The sequence below is a fragment of the Cupressus sempervirens genome, chromosome 1 (genome assembly GCF_028749045.1).
Source record: "Cupressus sempervirens isolate cs-2001-9-10 chromosome 1, ASM2874904v1, whole genome shotgun sequence".
Classification (NCBI taxonomy): Eukaryota; Viridiplantae; Streptophyta; class Pinopsida; order Cupressales; family Cupressaceae; genus Cupressus; species Cupressus sempervirens.
This window is the reverse complement of record NC_143118.1, coordinates 192,928,118-192,949,988: the sequence shown is the minus strand read 5'-3', so window position 1 is coordinate 192,949,988 and position 21,871 is coordinate 192,928,118. Positions and strand designations below refer to the sequence as shown.

The 21,871-nt window shown below is 34.2% G+C and overlaps 1 protein-coding gene across 1 annotated transcript; it reads left to right on the top strand.

Moving 5' to 3' along the window:
* The first annotated feature begins 8,210 nt into the window (after window positions 1–8,210).
* Window positions 8,211–21,572, top strand: LOC149576768 (uncharacterized). Its single transcript, XM_089819783.1, has 21 exons — window positions 8,211–8,609; window positions 9,076–10,309; window positions 11,040–11,243; window positions 12,953–13,057; window positions 13,145–13,210; window positions 13,327–13,491; window positions 13,876–13,950; window positions 15,165–15,319; window positions 16,673–16,808; window positions 16,915–16,984; window positions 17,076–17,203; window positions 17,328–17,384; window positions 17,831–18,016; window positions 18,191–18,283; window positions 18,598–18,683; window positions 18,762–18,828; window positions 18,966–19,032; window positions 19,126–19,262; window positions 19,566–19,657; window positions 19,884–19,950; window positions 20,631–21,572. Exons 2-21 carry the CDS (start codon window positions 9,080–9,082, stop codon window positions 20,793–20,795), a joined length of 3,351 nt encoding a protein of 1,116 aa, XP_089675909.1. The 5' UTR covers window positions 8,211–8,609; window positions 9,076–9,079; the 3' UTR covers window positions 20,796–21,572.
* Window positions 21,573–21,871: the final 299 nt, after the last annotated feature.

The following is a 21,871-nucleotide window of genomic DNA, read 5'->3' as shown; positions in this document are numbered from 1 at the left end:
TTTGGAACAAATGTATATTATTTAAATGGACTTTGGACTTTTAATTATTCTTTCATGTGGATGTGGTAATTGTTAGACTTAGTATTAATTAAACTTAAATGTGATTCAACGTCTTGGGATCCTTAAGGAATGTAATCTGTCATTTTTGCTTATGTAAGATTGTATGTTATTGCTTCCACTACTTTATGTTTGATGTGTATGTTGTTCTTTAAAAAAAAAAATGTTTGGCAAATAAAGTAAAACTTTAAGTTAATTCTTTTGGATCCCTTGGCTGGGGGTTACATAATCTTAGTAGATTGTGGTAAAACATATGAGAATGTGGAAAAATAAACATTGATTACAACAATATTCTCTATTAATTGCAATTACATGCAATCAGTTGTATAAAAATACACATTTGAATATGGCAACTAGAGAAATCAAATTTTGTATACAAAATTTAGCAAATGTGTAATTTTATTGTCAGTTGTGAAATACTTAGGAAAAGATAGAAAATAAGAATCTTGAATTGAGACTAAAAATAGGTTTTAGGTTGTCTTCAATAACTTCTTGGGCTATAGATTCACATTGGTTTCACCAAATCTATGCAGGGAAAATCTATAGAGACTTAGGGAAATAGTCAGTAGCATCGAACTTAATCAAATAAACAATTGATAATTAAAAGCCTTGCAAAACAATAAAATCTAAACATATTAAAGATTTTGAAGAAAAAAAATACAATTATACACTACACTTATCTTTTAGCATGAATGTTGATGGTATTCCTTTGGGGAAATATCTTAAGCATTTCCAGAACATGTAGATATTGGTAATATGATTGATATATTACATTCATGACTATGTTTGTCATTGATGACAACATAGTATGGTTTTTATGAAGACTGACAAAGTAGTAGAGAGATATTGAGGTCGTATAGACAAAGATTTGATGTTCAAGTCAAGTACAGTTAAGGACGTGTTCTACATTATGTCTCGATGATGAGGTTAAGTGTGCATTAAGTAAGTCAAAGTCATACATAAGATATGATTGATTTACAGAAAGTAGTATAGAGAAATAGTACATGGCAAGCAGTTTCTAATGATTGGATCTTATCTCCTAACAAAGATATAATCATGATGTGAGAATTTATATAGCGACATAGGACACTTTGATGATGACATCAATGAGTGTGCAAGTTTTGGAGTCATACATGTGAGAAGTTGTAAATACTACGAGCCGACAATATTGTGTAATTGTGAAATAATTAATTATCTTAATGTGGTCCTATTATAATTAATTGGGAAAGCCTCGAGGCCAACTCAAGGAATTCTCTTGAGGACATGGTATAAAGGAAGGTTGTTTTCCTTCTTGCAAATGTGTGATGTATGCATTGTGATTGAGATCAAGCAAATAAGAGTAGAGTATTTGGTAAATCCGAGTAAGCGATCCAAGGGATTATTGAATGCAAAGTTTGTGATCTATTATCTAGATCAGAAGAAGAAGAGCAGTCTAGTTGATAGGACAGAGGATGACAAAGTACAAGTACAATTCATTTCTATTATTCTGCAAGGAATAATACATAGATCATTTGGAGTGGATACATTGGTATTTCCCTTCAAGCTATTTGGACAATAGGTCCATTTGTCTTCCACAACTCCTAATAGGGATTCAAAGTCTCCTAATAGGAACTAATATGCACTAAATGTATTTCATAGATTCCTAACAAGCTCCGTCCTCTAACAAGGAATATTTATAATAGCACATCATCTTGTGGGTACCATCCCCACCAGGGTTTTCCCTCTAATCAAGAGTTTCCCTAGTTAACAATTCTGGTGTTATTGTGTATGAGTATCTTGTTATGGTTGTTGATTATATTGCTCATATGGTTAATGACTAATAAGGTTGATAATTTTTGTAATAGTTGGATAATTGATTCCCCCCTCCCCCCACCCTCTCAATTATATTGGTGGACTTTATATTCTAACATTATCTACTTCTATTATCTCTCTACACTTTGTTCAAGTGGGTGGACGACACCTAGTTGTTGATTCCAATAATACTTAGACTTAGAGATTTGGGAAATAATGGAAAATCTTGATCACTTTCTTCCTAGATTGATAATAGAAGTTTCATAAATTAATTAAGATTCAAAGTTGGGATCCTTAACAATGTGATACAAGGTGGTTTATATGATAGTTGAGATTAGATGAAGATGATCAAGATCAATCTAAGAAAATATGAATCGACAGTTGAGATAATTAGAGACTAAAAGATTTTGGGTAACCTTAGAAAGATGAAGAGTAATTTCCAAATTAAATTCAAAGTAGATATTTATCTTAGGAAACCAAAGAGAAGATAGGTTTTAAGAAGATATTTAGATTTTAAAAATATCAATTCTAAAAACCACAAAAATTATTTGAACAACAGATATCAATTCTTATCTCAAATTTGCATTTTGGAAACTAATATATTTGAAATATAAAAGTCTTCTCTAATCCCATATTACCTTTGGTTTACTAAATTAACTCTATGTTTTTGAGTTTGATTTGAAAATAAATCTTCATTTTTTATAGGCTACCCAAAATCTTTGTGTCATTAATTATCTCGACTATCAAATCTCATATCTTGAGACTTATATTGATCATCCATCCAATCCTAAATATCGATACAATACATTACATGCAGTTCCTTATAATCAAAGGTATTGCGAGGTTCAAGCTTAGGTTTAGTTTTTTTAAGTAAGTTTAAAAATATAGTTGATTATGTAACACATTGCCTTAGGCTACATGTCACCAGGTTTACTAAAATCAACAACATTGGTGGAATGAGAATGCTGGAAATGTGGCTAAGTAGGAAAATTTAGAGTTGTCATTTATGGCAACATATATCTCAGGATGAGAAGGCACAATGTACAGATAAAGGTCTTACAGTTAGATACATAAAATTGTCCAAGTATCAGACAGTTTCACTAGCAGCACAGGAATAGTTTTGTTGAGTACAAATGATAGAGTAATATTTGGCATGTTCACAGTTAAGGATAGGTAGTACAAAGTGTTATGATGACATGGCTAAGTGTGCAAGTCTATATAGACTGTACAGAAAGAGTTATGCATTAAACACCAGTAAAAGTAGTAAATAGAGCAGAACAAAGCATAATAGTAAAAGGTGAATTATAGGTTAAGGAATTATTTTGGCTACAAAATAAATACTTAACTAATTAGGGATGACATCCTAGATGTTAACCCTAAGAGGGCAAGAGTTTTTTTTGTATTATGCCAAGCGTGTGAATGCTTGAAGGTTGATAGGGCAAGTTTTGTAAAAAGGAAAGGTATAAGTAAAATATCAAGATATGCAAAGTTGTGTGGATGTGATATATGATATGCGAAGTGATATGCAAATTATATGATGCAAAATTTGATGTATGATCAGAAGACTATGGCGTACAATAGGTAACAGTTTGAGGATTTTGTATCTACCTCTTTTTGTATAAAGGAACTACATTGTATAACTGCATGTTTGGGTAGTGGGCTCTTCTTGCACATGTTTTGTAATTGTATATACCAACTCCTAATAGGGTTGAGGCTTTTAACATGGCTTAGTCCTCTAACAAGGATCTTGACACTATATGTACTTCATAGACTCCTAAGAGGGTCAATATCCTTAACCATATTCTTTTGTTTGGTGGATCATTTTGTGGGTACCATCCCCGTTGGGGTTTTCCCTTGTCCAAGGTTTCCTTGGTTAACAAAATATGGTGTTATGAGTTCTCTTTGTGTATGATTATTACTATTGTTCAACATTGTTAGTTTGCTTTCATATGCATGTTATAATGTAATTAACAATATTCAGTCATGGACAAATGTTTGTAGAATACTGATATTACCTATTTCTAACAAAGAAGGAAAGGGATTAGTGTTCACATTTATAAGTTTTGTTTAGGGGTTCTTGAGGATTTATTTACCTTATATTTTACACCCTCTAAATTTATGATATTAGAATCAATAAGTTTCTGAATAAGATGTTCCAACCTAGAACTCTTTTACTATCAAAACCAATTTGATAATAGTATTGGCAAATGACTTCGAGGTCAAAATAAACTAAAAAGGATTTGAAATGATTGATAGGCTTTATGGGAGGAAATTTAAATAAATAGCATAAATCAACTTAAGCATAATATTATGTAGAGATTTATAAAATGACACAAAAACATGATATGTAGGGATTGATGACAAAGAAATAATGTTTAATGTTGTAGTTGGCACTTGCATATCAACATGATTGAAGAGATGTTATTAATTTTTGTGAATACTTTATTTTTCTTTTTGAACATTTGAAATGATTGTTGAGCAACATGGTTCTTATCAATTGGAGCCATTTATGAAAACAATACAAATTACCCCACTTGAAGTTGATAATTACAAAGAATTGTACACAATTAAATAAAATATGTAAATTTTAAAAACAACAACTTGTATCTAATGACTTTTTGAAAATTAGAAATGAAAACTCTTTGAACATCACCACTAGGCACATATAGGAAATTTGGGCATTCAAGTGTTTATATCTACCAATAAAATTTGTCACTTTCTTATGATTAATTAAACTAGTCAAAGTTATTCGAGCATCAATATTATTTTAGAATTGTTACATAAATATAGAATTTTTTAAAGAGAGTTAGTAGAATAGAGGGGCAAAGAACAATGCAATTGCAAGACCTTCACATTAAATGCTCTAGTGAATAATAAAGTGACGACTCTATTATCATTTGAGAAGTCACATAGGTTTGAAATGTTACACACAAGTCAAGGGATAACATTTATCATTAGATAACTCCAATTGAGGATTTTCATATATTGAGGGATAATGATATGAACAATTTCATAGGAAAGTGGCCTATTTATAACACACGTTGGAATATTGAATTTGAATTGGGTTATAGAATCCAATTGTTGTTGTAAGGATGAGCCACTTTGACCTAGGCTATTGATGATAGATTTAATGGATAAATTGGTAGTGAACATTCTTGATTATGAAAGAAGTGAAACATTGTGAGAAATTGAGTAGGAGAGTGGAACATTGTGTTTAATGGGTAAAGGGGATGGTTGGGAAATACAATGGAAGACTCGTGGAAGGAGGTGTATAGGAGTTTTGAATGAATGAGATTCTTTTGAGGCTAATATGTGTTGGATTGATGTTTTGTGAAGAGTTACCTATGATAGGTGGTGTCTATACATACACACTATGAAATGACATTTGTCTATGAGAAGAACCATCAATATTGTTTGTAGGATTGGAGAAATTTGGAAACTTTGACACAAATTTTTACAGGAATAGTATTATATCAACAATATGAGAAACACCACACAACACTTCTACACCACATTGACCGATTTGAATCACTCTCCTCAATGCTTCAACCAAGGAGATTCCCTCACTATTTGAGTATTATTGACCCACCTAATGTCCAAGCCTATCGAAGTCACTAACAACTTTCCTAGTTGGTTAGGAGATAGTCACATTAATGAGTCATCCTCGTCATGAGAAATATGAGAACAATGGATCTCCACAATGTTAGGTATGTCATGTGTACACATAGAGGTTTCACTTAAGTTCCCATAGAATATGCTAGTCAAGGATCTATACATCAGGTAATTAAATTTCAGAGGCCATAAGTCCATGGAATCTTCTCATGAGATTATCAAATGTAGGACTAAAGGTCATAAAATTCATGCACAAAGATAAACATAAAATAAATATCTAAACAATGCAAATTCTTAGTAGATTGATTAATTAACAATTGCACAAATGAAATATGATTGTAATTTTATATATAAGTAAGATCTAAATATGAAAATTAAAAATACAAGGGCTATAAGATGTATTAGGTTCATCAAAATTTAATGTTGAGAAATTAGGTTTGCTAGTTTATGCATATAAACTATGAAACCAAGCCTATTTCCTCTTTGATCACATTGGGAAGGAGTGATACACTTGGCTTGAGATATTGTGCACAAAGCATATCAAAGAGTCCTTGGTGGGGAAGTTGAAAATGAAATGACTATTATGTAAAGTGAATGTGAAAGATAGGAAAATGATGAAAAAATGAGGGTTTTGAGCATATACAAAGCCAAGCAAAAATATATATGTAGGCACCAAAATAGTTCTAGAAATTAAAAGCAAAGAGGAACCTATTATCAATATCTAAGTCGATATATGAGGGACTATGTTGGTCTGGGAAATATGACTTAGATGCACCAAACACAGACATAAATTGGAAGATTTGGGATTAAGATGTTGCTTAGAAGTTCTCTCAAAAGTTTCAACCAAAGTGTTCATAACTATAACAACTAGTGAGGTGTAGACATTGCCTTTTTAGATCTATAAAATGAGGACATGTAGGTCTATATCTTCGAAGTCTAAATCTAATGTCATGCCTTTGTAGTTTATCATCTATAAACGATATAAGAAAAAAATTAATGGGTTGATGGGGGGTTTGCATAGGTCAAACCCCAATTTTGGAATTAGCTATGAAATTAAACAACTTGAATTGAAAATGAAATCATGTTGTAATGTAGTAGAGGCTGGGCCTAAAATTTAAATTTATTATTCCTACATAAAATCTTCTTTGTCTTAAAATTCTTATAAAGATGTCAATATTGACTTGTAAAGTTGACTTTACGAAAAAATGATCATGGATGCTATTATCAATGCTTTAGAGACAAGCTTTACTTCTCATCTTTAATGCCTTGGATGGGTGATGATTGATCACTTACTCTTAAGATGTGCTCAAATTTGAATTGAAGATGCGTGTTTGAATGATCACTTGCTTGTGAAATGATAGGGGGTGAAGTTTTCTCACTCTTACAAGCTAGTTGTTAAGTGATTTTAATTTGGGCCCTATTTACTAGGGTAAGGTCACCCCAAATGACCTTGTATGACCTTGACCTCCCAACAAACCCAAGGTCAAGGATCCAAGGTCCAAAAATGTAGAGAAGCCAAAATTTGAACTAGTGTAAGGATAATCAAGCATGCGGGTCTAGAAACACTAGAATGAGGCTTAGATGAGCATCTAGAATTGCATGCATATGCAATTTACAACATCACAACCATAAATTTTAGGGCTCAATTAGATGAATGCAAATTTGTAAATTGTTTGTATCATCTTCTAATTTAGTTGGATGCCCATGAAATTGACCTCTACGAGCATGAAAATTATTTGGTGCAATTTTTTTTTTTTTGGGATGTACCTAAGTTAAATAAAAAACAAATCAATGACATTGAGAATTTACCTCGCTTTGTTATAATTGTATTTGCATTAGTGTGGTGTTTATAAACACCATGTAATAACTCAAGGGTCACGCTCTCCCAATAAAACCCTTAAGCATTTTAATTAAATAATTACAAAGTAGTTAAAGATGACATATAAGAATGCAAGCATGCCTGTGATAATGCATGCTATGATAGTACAATTATATCATTCAATGATGCCTTTGTAATGATGTGCATGAGAACAAGTGAAAAATACATGGAAGCATTAATTCAAACAGAATAATGGAAGTACTAAAATACAATAAGGAAACCAAAAAATCAAAACAAATATGCACTATGCCAACCCACAACAAATAATGTGAAGAAATGAATAGAATTGAAAAAGTCCAGAGTTTGAATCCATGAGTATGGAAAATAATTTGGGCTAAACTCCACTCTTTGATTTGATTCAAAGTAGAGAATGGAAGATCTAGCAATCAAAGTTATTCTTTAAAGACACGGGATAACGAGTTTACAATAAAATAATGTTGCAAACTAAAGTCATATGAGAATATGTCACACAGACTTCTTATTGCCTAAATCATAGTCTAATTGCAAGAAGTCTAAAATATAAATAATAAAAAAAGACACAAATATACAAATTTTCTGATAATAAGAAACAATATTTATTGCAATACGCGAAATAATACTTATTATAAGGTTTTGTTGATTTTATTGAATTTAATATTCTTATATTTTGAATAAAATAAGTCACATTAATAATCTAACCCAATTGAGCTAAATGATTTTTCTTCTTAGATTAAATAAAAAATATTCCAACTCAACTAAATTGTAATGACATGATTATAGATTAAGAACCCCAAATTGCAATCTATTTCAATAATCAAAACTAACTTGGATCTTAATGACATCACCAAGAGACAATTATAGTTAATTTTCATGCATGTTTTTCTTCCAAAAGAAGCAATCCTCGTTGAATTGTAGTTTTATAGCAGAAATAGATAGATATGAACATGGTTGTTAAATGACATGGAATTTCATGTGAGCAAATTAAAGATTCCGAACACCCATTGATTCAGATAACGCTCAAATAAAGACAGGACGATTACAACGTGGGCGCAATATCTAAATTTCAGAAAATTAAATAAGAATTGTTGTTCGAGAAACACTTGTTCCTTGAAATTTCTACTTTCCCTCCAACCTTTTAATAACCAAAACCTCCACAACTTTTAGGGCTTCAAAAGAAGGGACGTAAAGAAGATTTGTGACGAGTCTCTGCAGAGAGCTATCAAAAACCCTTCCCCGCTCTGCAGAGAGGAAACTTTTGATTTGTAGGATCGGATCTATTTCGATTTAACAGGTAACTGATTTCTCTTTAAACTCTGTTTCGATTTATCTTTTGGTGAAACCGTTTCTTTGTTTATGCCTCTTGAAGTAGGGTTTTCTGTTCTGGAAAGAATCTTTGTCTGTAATCAACTACGAAAGGATCGTGTTGTTGCGCATGGATTGTAATGAAGTTTTTTATGACTGTATATTTCTTGAGGATTATTTTTGCCCTTGGATTGTTGTTGAAATAGAGTTTTTTTGATGTTTCGTATAATCTATCTTGGAAGGAGTTTTGCTTTTCTTGTTGTTTAGCGATCAAATAATCTTTCTTGTAGATAAATGATGATAACTGCGGAGTAGGGTTTTTTGTAGTTTGACTAAAGATTTAAGCAACAGGTATTCGTAATTTGCTTGGACAAGATGTTGTCTTTGCTAGAAACTACTGTATTGTTGCTTGTCGATTGTCTTTAAAGGGTCTATCTTTTCTTGTGGCTTATTAGCATCATGGAGGCGATGTCAGCAGAAGTGCTGCAGGGGCAGATTAATGCCGTTCTGGGGGCTGATCCAGCCGCTTTTGAAGCCCTTATAACTCATCTGATGAGCGCCGGCAACGAGCAGCGAGGTCAGGCGGAGGTTCTGTTTAATGCTTGCAAGGAGAAGCATCCCGATGCACTGGCTTTAAAGCTAGTCCATGTCCTACAATCTTGTGGCAAAGTTGAAATCAGGGCCATGGCGGCTATATTGCTGCGTAAGCAGATTACCCGAGACGAGACTTATATCTGGCCCCGTCTACAGCCGTCCACTCAGACTGCAGTCAAAGGGCACCTGCTTCTCTGTGTGCAAAGGGAGGAAGTCAAAACAATAGTCAAAAAGCTCTGTGATACTGTTGCGGAGCTTGCTGCGTCGATCATCGAGGAAGGTCAGTGGCCAGAGTTGTTGCCCTTCATGTTCCAGTGCGTAAGCTCCGATTCTCCTAGGCTTAAAGAATCCGCACTTCTCATGTTTGCACAGCTGTCTCAGTACATCGGTGATCACCTGCACCCGTATTTGAGCACACTTCATACTGTCTTCCATCAGTGCCTCAGTCCACCTGCTCCCTCTGATGTGCGCATTGCAGCCTTAGGGGCGACTACTAATTTTGTTCAGACAATCGAGTCACCGCAGGACAGGGAACGGTTCCAAGACCTGCTGCCTGCTATGATGCAGACTCTCACTGAGGCTCTCAACCACAACGAGGAGGTTACTGCACAGGAGGCTCTTGAAATGTTTATTGAACTAGCTGGCACTGAGCCACGGTTCTTGAGGCGGCAGATTGTGGAAGTAGTTGGCTCTATGCTGCAGATTGCCGAGGCAGAATCCCTTGAAGAGGGGACACGTCATCTTGCCATCGAATTCATTATTACTCTTGCCGAGGCAAGGGAACGGGCACCTGGAATGATGAGAAAACTGCCACAGTTTATTGGTAGGCTTTTTGCTATACTGATGAAAATGCTTCTTGACATTGAGGATGATCTGGCCTGGCATGCAGCAAACACTGAGGATGAAGATGCCGGGGAGTCCAGCAATTACAATGTCGGGCAGGAATGCTTGGATCGGTTAGCCATTTCTCTGGGAGGGAATACTATTGTGCCTGTTGCATCTGAGTTGCTTCCTGTTTATCTGGCTGATCCTGATTGGCGTAAGCATCATGCTGCTCTCATCACTCTTGCTCAAATTGCTGAAGGCTGTGCTAAGGTACATATTCTAAGTTTTAATTTTCTAACTGCCAGATGAAACTTGTCTTTACTAATAAATTTTAATTGGGAAAACGTTAGATTGGTGCCTTTTGCCAATAGAGAGAGGGTTATGTTTATAAGCTAGCACCTTATCAGCACTTTATCATTGTTCATTGGTAAAAGTTAATATGAATTAGATTTGTTGATCAATTGAATCCCGTATGATATTCTCAACTGAATCTTTGTATCACATTGGCATTTGCCAATGAGCCACTGTATGACTGGAAGTTTATATATAATCAAGTCCTAGTATATAATTTGAATAACCCACACTGATTGAATGCATCAATTAGACTGTAAGCATTTTAATCAGACCAATTACAATGATTATACTGGGAGATATTGTAAGTGGGTCAGTTACATGATTTGCATTTTAATTAGGCCAACTGATTTAATATATGGTATTGGCATACTGAACCAATACATTATACCAGTTGGGTATTCTTGAATAATGGATTACATCAATTAGGTACCCTCATCTTATCCCTGGCTTTGGGTTTTGTCAACTGTTCTACTGGGGATTCCCAACTGATTATTTGGATTAAGTATGTATCCTGGTGATCAATCACTGAATTTGTTGTTGCTTCATGTTCTATATGCAAGTTTTTAGCATTTCTAGATTTGAGCAATAAGTGGTACAATAATAGTATTTGTTTACTAACCACAAACTTGGTATTATTTGCAAACAGGTGATGATAAAGAATCTTGAGCAAGTTGTCAACATGGTTTTGAACTCTTTCCAAGATCCCCATCCCCGTGTGCGATGGGCGGCTATCAATGCTATCGGTCAGCTCTCAACAGATCTTGGTCCAGATTTGCAACAGCAATATCATCAGCAGGTTCTGCCTGCACTGGCTGGAGCAATGGATGATTTTCAGAACCCCCGAGTGCAGGTCAACTCAAGCAATATTTTGATTAATTGCTGCATTTCTCTATTTCAAAGCATAATAGTATTCTGATTAATTGCTGCATTTTATTTCTCAAATCATATTAGATCATTATGATAATATGATAATATTGATGCCTCAATTAGAATAATTAGTGCTTTAAGTTGGCTTGTTGAAATGTGATTGCAATCTCACTATTTGGTTAAGGATTTTGACATGTGTGTTTTGAACTAATGTTTGATTGGTATTGCTCCCTGTCAGAGTAAAGCATTATAGCTATAAATTTGACATCTGATTTTATTTGTATAGCATTGTTTTAATGGCCCTCAGAAATGTGAAGTCATGTTTCCTTCAGTTCTAAAATTTAATTTTGTTATTGCATATAATTGCCTGCACTTGTAGTAGGCACAGGAATAATTTAGGATGAAATCTGTGTATAGAAGTAGCATCTAGAGTGGCATGACATGTCAGCCACACGAGTTAATAAAATTGGTTCTGTATGTTTGTTTCTAAATTCTTCTTCGTAGATTGTTAGGGAATAGGTGTCAATGAAGTTTGTTTAGATTTGAGAGACATCAGTGTAAAGTTATGTTATACTTTGGACTATATTCTAGCCTATGGCATCAGTGCTTTAGTTTTATTTTCTTAGTTACTAATGACAGCCTTCTTGCAACAGAAGGTTCACTTGCAGTAGGTCAAATCCTATACCTGATGTGACATCAAAAGTTAGTTTAAAATTGGACACAATTTTGCATTGGCTTTCAGCATACCTGAAGTAAAACAATTGAGTGCCATTACATGATCTGTTACCGTTTTGTTTTGTTATCAATATTGAGTGTAACTGTAAGGTTCTGCGTTAATCTTTTATATGATATATATAATCCAATTGAGGGAGTTCACTGTTATTCCTATCTATTGAACTATACAATCCTTTTCTTGGCAAGGTTGTTTAGCCTGGTCACGTTTGGTGCATGTAGAGTTTTTAGGATTAACTGTGAACGGTAGCTTTTTCCTTTGTTACCCTTTTATTTGCCTTGAAGATTTTCAAGGTGAAGACTAGTATGAATTGGAAAGCAAAATGTCATGTTGAGGTTAGAAACTCTACAAAATCAATACTATATTTCATGGACTGGATCATTAGCTAATGAAATTCCAGGATTAACTGCAAACAGTAGCCTTTTTCTTTGTTACCCTTTTATTTGCCTTGAAGATTTTCAAGGTGAAGAATCGTATGAATTGGAAAGCAAAATGTCATGTTGAGGTTAGAAACTCTACAAAATCAATAATATATTCCATGGACTGGATCATTGGCAGTCGAATTTAAATAAATAAATTTTGCAATGAATATTTGTAGAATGATAGTGAGATGGATCTTGTCCAAACACAGTTTTCATTGGACATTGATTTTTTGGTTGGTGGACCACTAAATTTTGTCATCTGGAAACCTTATTTTGTTAAATGCTTGTAATTAATAATGCTTTACAAGAATTTAGAATATTCATTACTGTATCAATAATGTCATATGGGAAATTAAAATGTTGAGTAGTGTAAGGAAGTAAAGTTTTATCACTTTTCTAGGGGTGTTAAAGGTTATTGTGGTTTGTTTTTTGTTGATGATATGGGATTTTTTGATAGCCACATCAGCAATCAGCATCTAAGATTTGCCATTATCATTAGCTTTTCAATGATATTGTTTGAGTTTTTATAACAAACAGGCACATGCAGCTTCAGCAGTGCTTAACTTCAGTGAAAATTGCACACCAGATATTTTGACTCCTTACTTGGATGGCATAGTGAGCAAGCTGCTTGTTCTTTTACAAGTAAGTTCTCAATTATTAGTTTCTTTGCACTTACATTGTTGGAGCATTTTAATGAACTATATAACAAATCATGACATCTCTTATCAGAATGGGAAGCAGATGGTGCAGGAGGGCGCTTTGACAGCTTTAGCATCTGTTGCTGATTCTTCCCAGGTGCACTGTAAAGGCTGACTTGTTATTTCAACATTGGACATAGATAAATACCAGTGTCATCACTTATTTGATAGCCAGAATGTAATTAATGTAGTGATATGTGTTTTGGTTCACAGGAGCAATTTCAGAAGTATTATGATGCAGTTATGCCTTATTTGAAAGCCATATTACTAAATGCTACTGATAAAGCTAACCGTATGCTGCGTGCCAAGGCTATGGAATGCATTAGCCTGGTCGGAATGGCAGTTGGAAAGGATAAATTTAGAGATGATGCTAAACAGGTGCATACTTATAGAAAATAGTTAATATGTAAGATCCATGCAGATACAACATGTTTATTCATTCTTGGCTTATGTGATGAAGTGCTTAAGAAGAAGATAAGAACAAAAGATGGTTCTTTAAGGGTGGAGTTAGTGAACAATGTGCAAAAGATTGTTTGTGCTGTCTTTTTTGTACCTGGATCTATTGATCGTCATGAATGGTTTTCCCTGTATGTTTTTTTGCTAATTTTATAACTGAAACTATGCTGGCCTTATTGTGCATTTTAAACTGGAACATGCAATAAGTAAGAAAGGCCTTTCCACCTTGTTAGTTTTTAAAATTCTATGCTGCTGATAGGGGTTCTTTCCAAACTATGCTTTTCATGCTCAGTTGGCTTCATGCAGGTAATGGAGGTGCTCATGACACTACAAGGATCTCAGATGGAGGCGGATGACCCAACCATAAGCTACATGCTACAAGTATGTTAATATTTTTTCTTTATTTATAATAAATTAATAGCACACTTAATATTTAAAGCATTTTGTTGTATGGATGATTTGTTTGGTAGTAAAATAGTAGGCTAACCATGTTTGAGTTATGGTACTTATGAATAGTTTCCAAGGTTGGGTGTGAAGCAGTAATGGCATTATTTTGTAGCAGTTTTCTGTTTATATCAGTGTGCTATATTTTGTTCGTATCTATTAGGAACAAGTTATTATGGAGTCTGAGCAGCCAACTATCTTTGACTTTTTCCAGTATTCTGTTTCTTGTTTTTGGGTCAAAATTATCAAGAATTGCTTTTAGAACACATTTTTTTGCTGTATGGCTTGATTGAAAAAAGGCCATGACTAGAATACTTCTGTTGCAAAAAAAATGCTGAAGGAGAGTCTTCAATCTCATGATTGGATTCACGGATAGTTTATTATTTCAAAATTTTTCAATGTTAATATATAGTTTATTAATTTCTGCCCCTAGAGAGATGACCTGAATGTTGAGACATTGTCTAAATTTCCAACTACAACATTTAGTGTGATTTATTTGTTGAAACCCAAAACATGCAGGTTTATTGGATTTTATTCTCTTTACTCGATCTTGAGTTTGTTATGACAAATACTTATTCTGTATGCATTATAGATGTGAAATGATATCTTTCGAAATTATTCCTTATTGCAGATTGTAAAGCAATTTTGACCTTATTTCATGAATTGTTGAAGTTATTGTAGTGTGAGGTTGACTGTTTTTTTGAAGTCAAAGGGCTGTTGATCATGCATTGGGTTCTCATGTTAATGGGAAAGCCTGTAAGTCATTAGTACATTATAGGTGGTTCCTAGGCTTCAGAAATTCTAAGACAGCTGTTTCTTATAGATGGTTCTTATGTTTCTAAGGTATTGCTTAAAGCATCTTTATGCAGTTAAGGTGTTAAGGCCTCTTATTCCTCTTTTGACTAATATGATCTACTGAATTCTATTATGTTACCGTCTCAAAAATTTGCAAGTTATTCCTTGTTTACATTGAGAATTAATGGCATAAAAGGTAGTGCTAGGTATGATTCCTTCCTAGTAATTGCCTTACTGGCAAGAATTCTCACCAATGTGTCGTACACTTTGAAAATTATAATTGATTAGTCATTTCTCACTTCGATTGTGGATATTTTTCCTGACATATTTTTGAACAATTTGGTGTTTTTGAGCAGGCATGGGCAAGGCTTTGCAAGTGTTTGGGACAAGATTTCCTTCCTTATATGAATGTTGTGATGCCTCCACTTCTTCAGTCTGCCCAGCTAAAGCCAGACGTGACCATCACTTCCGCAGATTCTGATAATGATATTGATGATTCTGATGATGAGAGGTGAGCCATACTTGAATTTTGTGTTATTGTAGGTGGAATGGCAGTGATTGTTTTGGTTTTAGTCCTGCGCATTAAGTTTTTGTAACTTTACTAATTAAATGTGGAGTGTTATAGGCTGTTTATGCTGGATGGGTCATTTAATTAATATAAATAAAAATTATATTGGCAACCTAAATTTTTTAAGAGGGCAAACAACCATTTCTTTATATGACACTGCTGTTAGAATATTTAGTATTTACATATTTGATTTTATAAATTGAATTTTTTGTTAAATGTGACAAAAGGAAAATGTTCCACGCTTAATGTCCTCTTTTGATGGTATTCTACTAATGAGTTTGTTGCACAATAGATTAGTATAACTGTGCTTACTAAGTTAATTGCATGTCTTTACAATTGTATTTGTTAACCATCTAGATGAAAAGTTAAAAACTGACTTATCTTATCCATCTTTATGAGGTAACATAGTAGCAAAACTCTGCAAGAACTTACAGGACTTCCAAATCCTTGTTTAGGCGTGTGAAAAGCTAAATGAGTACTTGAAGGTATTGCTTAGCCCCTAGTTATTGCAAAATTCAAGCAGTAACCATAAGTTATGAGTCGTGACTGATAAAGTGCCAAACTTGCCAACAATTGCGGGTCAAACTCTCACTAGGGGTAAAACTCAAATGTGGTTTTTTTCAATGCCATCTGATGTGCTTGTGTGGCTTGCTCAAATGAAAAACTTGAAATAAATGCCACACATTAACTTTCCTTTCTCATAATCCGACTGCAGTTGTTAATGGATTGGTATTTTGTTTTTTATGACTGGTCACTGCCTTTTATGTGCATCTACAAATTTGCAAGGGCATTGCAATAGCTCCAAAGATTTGTTAATAATTTAACCATTTGTCAATCAACAGCAGGCACAAGACTCTACAGTAGACAATGGTATTTAATATTATAATATATAACTGTTTTATTGTTAACAATATATTATTTGTAATTTTGTACCATTCATTTTTATTAATTTTATTACCATATTACTTCCTTGCTTTCATGTTTTGATTACTGCTTTAAAATAAATAGCCCTCAACCATTCACCACATCATTGTAAATGGAGATGGACATGGAAGGAGAGAACTACTATTCACCTCGCACATCCTATCTTCACTGCCATTCGAGTAAAATTACAACTGAAATTTTTATATTTTTGTTTGTTTGTTCCTGTGTGGTACCTGCTGGAAACGAGGGGTCTAGTTTGTGCAGTTTAGTTCATTAGTAATGTAATGTTGATAAAATGAGAGTATTTTTTATTTACCTGTCAGTCTATGTTAAAGTATGTCAATATGCTTGAATTTGTTGTGATGTGATCAGTGTGGAGACTATCACCCTAGGAGATAAAAAGATTGGTATTAAGACGAGTGTTTTGGAGGAGAAGGCAACAGCATGTAACATGCTGTGTTGCTATGCTGATGAATTAAAAGAGGGCTTCTTTCCATGGATCGATCAGGTCAGTTGTTCAATCTTCTGTTTATTTTGTAGGTTTCTAGATTTGGAGCAAAAATTCTCTTGGCAAGATCCATGTACTGATTGTCGATATACTCCCTTATGTACAGGTTGCCCCAACGTTGGTTCCACTTCTGAAATTTTACTTCCATGAAGAAGTTCGCAAAGCTGCTGTTTCAGGTATCAAGTACTTAACTTTTCTGGAGCTAAAACAGCACTATCTTTCTCTGTTCATGGTTTTGATGCTAGATTTGTGTGTTTTTAAATTCAGCAATGCCAGAGCTATTGCAGTCTGCCAAACTAGCTGTGGAGAAGGGACAGGCACAGGGAAGGGATCAAACCTATATTAAACAACTGTCAGATTACATTGTACCTGCTTTGGTTGAGGCTTTGCACAAGGTCATTTGGACATTGCCAGATGGCGTCACTTCTTGGATCATTGTATTATCTGTACTGTTTACGAGTTCTATTTCTTTGGTGTTAGGAAGTGTATTTTACTGACAAGATTTAGTCAATTGTCCAGGAACCTGAGACTGAAATTTGTTCTAGCATGCTGGATGCATTGAATGAATGCATACAGGTGAGATATTTTTAGATTTGTATTGTTTTTTTTCCTGTAGCTGGTCTTGTTAAAGCATAATAGCCTTGGTGCATGCATTCTAGGCCTGCAATGACACAAGATAATCATAGATTTGTAATGATGCTATGGATATGTGCTGTATATGCTTGTTCTCTTTGAAATCTACTATGTTAGTAATTTGCACTTGTATCTAGATTCTATATGTATCACCTTGGTTCAAATGAGTCCTGTTTAGTCATTATTAGTAGTTGATTTAATGTCTGACTAGATGCTTTAGTTTGGAGTCTGTTGGTTTAATTTAATGTTTATTCTCGAATATGATCCATTTTTTAATGTTCCATTTCTTAGTATCAAAGTATAGTTGTCATGGGTATTCTGATTAGTAAGTACCAATGTATGTGCTTGGATCCTGACGATACCAAAATTTTGATGGTTACCTTATACAGATATCAGGTACCTTGCTTGATCAAGGACAAGTCAAGTCAATAGTGGATGAAATCAAGCAAGTAATAACAGCCAGTGCAACTCGAAAGAGGGAACGTACAGAGAGGACAAAAGCTGAGGACTTTGATGCAGAGGAAGGGGAAATACTCCAAGAGGAAAATGAGCAGGAAGAAGAAGTTTTTGATCAAGTGAGAAATTTTAGTTTACATCATTTATTTTTACATTGATGTTTGTTAATGATATATGGAATCTAAAATTTTAATTGACAAAATGAGATTTTGGCTTGAGTAGGAGCTTTTAAAGATTAGATCTACAAGATTGTTTTATGACTCAAAAAACATATTATTATTTACTTCTTGCAGGTTGGTGAATGCATAGGAACACTTATTAAGACCTTTAAATCCTCGTTCTTGCCATTCTTTGATGAACTTTCCTCTTATATAACACCTATGTGGGTAAGTCCTTTTAGATTAAGCATTTAGCTTAGGTGTATGCATTGTTGATTTTTTATATTTGCTTTGTCTAAGGATGTGCTAAGGTTTACTCTGACTATTGAGGCTTTGGTATCAAGAAACTATCATTGATGGCAGTAGTATTTTTTTTGCAATATGGCACTCAAATAACTGAATTTTATTTTTCCCATCCTACATTAATGATTGTGTATAATTTTAGATCTTTCATGTCTAAATATGTCTTACTAATTACATATTAGAAACTGAGTGGATCTGAAATTTGCTTTATTGAAGCTTTTCTCTTAAATTCTTTTCAGGGGAAGGATAAAACAGCCGAAGAAAGAAGAATTGCAATTTGTATTTTTGATGATGTGGCTGAACAGTGTCAGGAAGCGGCTGTAAAGTAAGATGAGATTCTGAAAATAGGCGTTTGATTCTTTTTATCTCCTCATAAGTCATTAAATTTTTGCCTTGTTTGCAGATATTATGACACATATTTGCCTTTCTTACTAGAAGCTTGCAGTGATTCTAATGCAGATGTGCGCCAGGTATTGAGATTGGATAAGTTCTTGTTCGTTTCTGTTTAATGTGCTCCTTAGTTTTGTTTTGATTTGACATGTTGCACTGTTTCTGACATGCTTTTCTTGGTTGCCTCTCGGCTTTACTTCATTGGAAATTGTTCTAGGCTGCTGTTTATGGTATTGGGGTATGTGCTGAATTTGGTGGACCCAAATTCAAGCCTCTTGTTGGAGGTATGATTGACCCTTGGATCTTTGAGTACTAGGCTTGTTGACAAGACATTGTTCATACCTCTTCATTCTGATGGCTATGGGTTTTTCTTGCAGAGGCACTTTCCAGACTGAATGTAGTAATAAGTCAAACAAATGCACGGGATGGTGAGAATATAATGGCAACTGACAATGCAGTTTCTGCATTAGGGAAAATTTGTCAATTTCATCGTGACAGAATTGATGCTGCACAAGTAAGTTGCAATTGGTGTGATTGTTTGATGCTCCACAAGTTTGCAATTGTGTTCTTATTTTCTCATCTCCTACTGTATAGTTAAGCAAAATCATTGTCCTCTGTAAGTGTTTTTATTGGTTGTTTCGTTTTCCTGGATGAACTAAAATTTATTCTCCTTATTTTTTACTGTTAAATGATTATGAATTCAACTTTTGGGGTGCAATATCCACCCTTTCTTGATATCTATTAATATTTTTAAATCTATTGATAAGTAGGAGATAATCTGCTTTTGAGTAATTGCAATCATCTTGTGGAAATGTAGGTTATTCCTGCTTGGCTAAGTTGTTTGCCTATAAAAGGTGATTTAATTGAAGCCAAAATTGTCCATGAACAATTATGCTCCATGGTTGAACGGTAGGTTTCTGATTTGGGTTCATAGTTATATTTTTTTTCTTTCAATTTTCTCCTTTTTTCTTTCACTTTTCTGCTGAATCCAGCTGTGATACAATCAAAGTCAATTTGTCCATGAAGTATGAGAAATAGTTGATTCTTTCTTTTAATTCATTACCTGATGCAACGACAACTCTCTCTTAGCATTCACATTTCTCAAGGCCTATGTTAAGATATCTTCTCATTTCAGGTCTGATGCTGAGATTCTTGGACCCAACAATCAGTATTTACCTAAAATAGTTTCTGTATTTGCGGAGGTTTGTTAATTCTCACCATACGTGTTTGTCTGTCAAATTCTTAATGTCTAGTGAGATGTCTTCTCAAAAATGTAATGATGCTCATTAATGTATCTTATTGCTTTATTTTCCTCTATTATAGATTAAATTACAATCATTGTATACCTTGTGTTCAATGGCAATAAATTTATTTAAATGATTACCAAGTAGGGGAGATAATTTAGGTGTGGGAAATATAGCTTGCTTGATTGAAAGTGTGGCCAGTGTTTCCTTATTTATATATTTTTTGAAGGAACTACTAAACTAACCATGCCTATAGATTTTATGGTGGGGTTTATTTCAACTTTGAAGTCTGTTCAAATGGCCACCAAAAATAAATCCCAAATGTGTGTTTTTCATAGCTTCCATTCTCTGTCTCAAAAGAATGGCACACATTCACATGTTTCTATTAAAAAGGTGGTTATTTGCACATATTTGGGAGGTAGCATGATTGCTGCAAATAAAAAGGGGATTTTGTCAAAAGGAGGATATCATACTTTTGGATGATTATTCTGTCATTGTCATCTTTTGCTCTGGCAAAGTATTGTGGTTGGAAGCCTTCCTAATATTTGTCTAAACTTTTTCTTTATGATGGCTCTTGTCTACGTTATTGTGCACAACTAGTGATTTGTAGCCCACTAATCGTGTATATGAACTTGCAGGTTTTATGTGCTGGCAAGGACCTTGCAACAGATCATACTATTGCTCGGATGGTGAATCTCCTGAGACAATTACAGCAAACACTTTCCCCATCTGCGCTTGCTTCAACGTGGTCCTCCTTGCAACCTCAGCAGCAGTTGGCCTTGCAAACAATTTTGTCTTCATAATTTATTCCCATTGAACTGCTGAGAATATATGAATTTTTTACCTTGGGTCTTTAGTAGACTTGTTTGTGTAGACTGAATTACCTAAGCGGGGGTGTTGATCATTCTTTTCTGTAGTCAATTCATTTCACGAGGGCTTTCTGTAAGGCAGTTATGCAATATTCAATGTCTAAAGAGTTTTGTTAGTCTGTCCCACGTGCCCATAATATGAAAATGGGTTTAGAATTATTGTATTATATCTCTCCCATGTGGCAGAGAAGTGTAGATGCTTTGAAATGTGTGTTGCTGTTGAGGTTCAGAGCAAGAGTTTTTTCAAACTCTTGTATCTTGTTGGATATGGAAAGTGAAGAGTTCTCTATGCATGAAGAGAATGTTAATATGGTGCTCATTTGAGGCATGACAGTGAAATGGCATACTCTGCTTTCTGTATCTGGTATTGTAGTGCTGATTTGTGGCACTACATAGTTTTGTTATAAGAATCATTAAAATGCCTACGAGCAGGAGATTTTCATGGGTTTTGGAATTCTACTTTTGCAAAGAGAATTTTGGATGTTTTATCCTATTGGCTTATTTCATCCTAAACTCAATGCAGAAGGCAGCCTGGTGTAGTTACAAGATGCCAGGCCATTCTGTTTCATCTTACAGATGCCGGTGCTCATTATTTATATTTTCCCATTCCCCTTTTCCTTTCAATTGTAATACTTAAAAGTGAGAATCAGATTGTGATTATTACTTCCCAAATCATTATAAATGGAAATGATTGGATAGCTATTCTGTTCCCATTGGACAGTACTCAGTCCCTCAGCTGCAAATTATAGTCAGCGTTGCTTTTTATTGAATTTAATTTCCAATGGAATTCTAGACAACATTCTAATTTCGTGCAAAAACACCCTACAGGGCAGAACAAACCTTTATTATAATTAAGTTTTGTTCTGTATGCTATTAGCTAGGTATGGTTATCTGCTTGTGTTGTGTTTTAATCATTGTGATATTGCTATCAGAGTTCAACTGTGTCATGTTTCATGAGTAGTGAACCCATCCCAAATGGTAATAAATGTATCACTTAGCACTTGCATTCC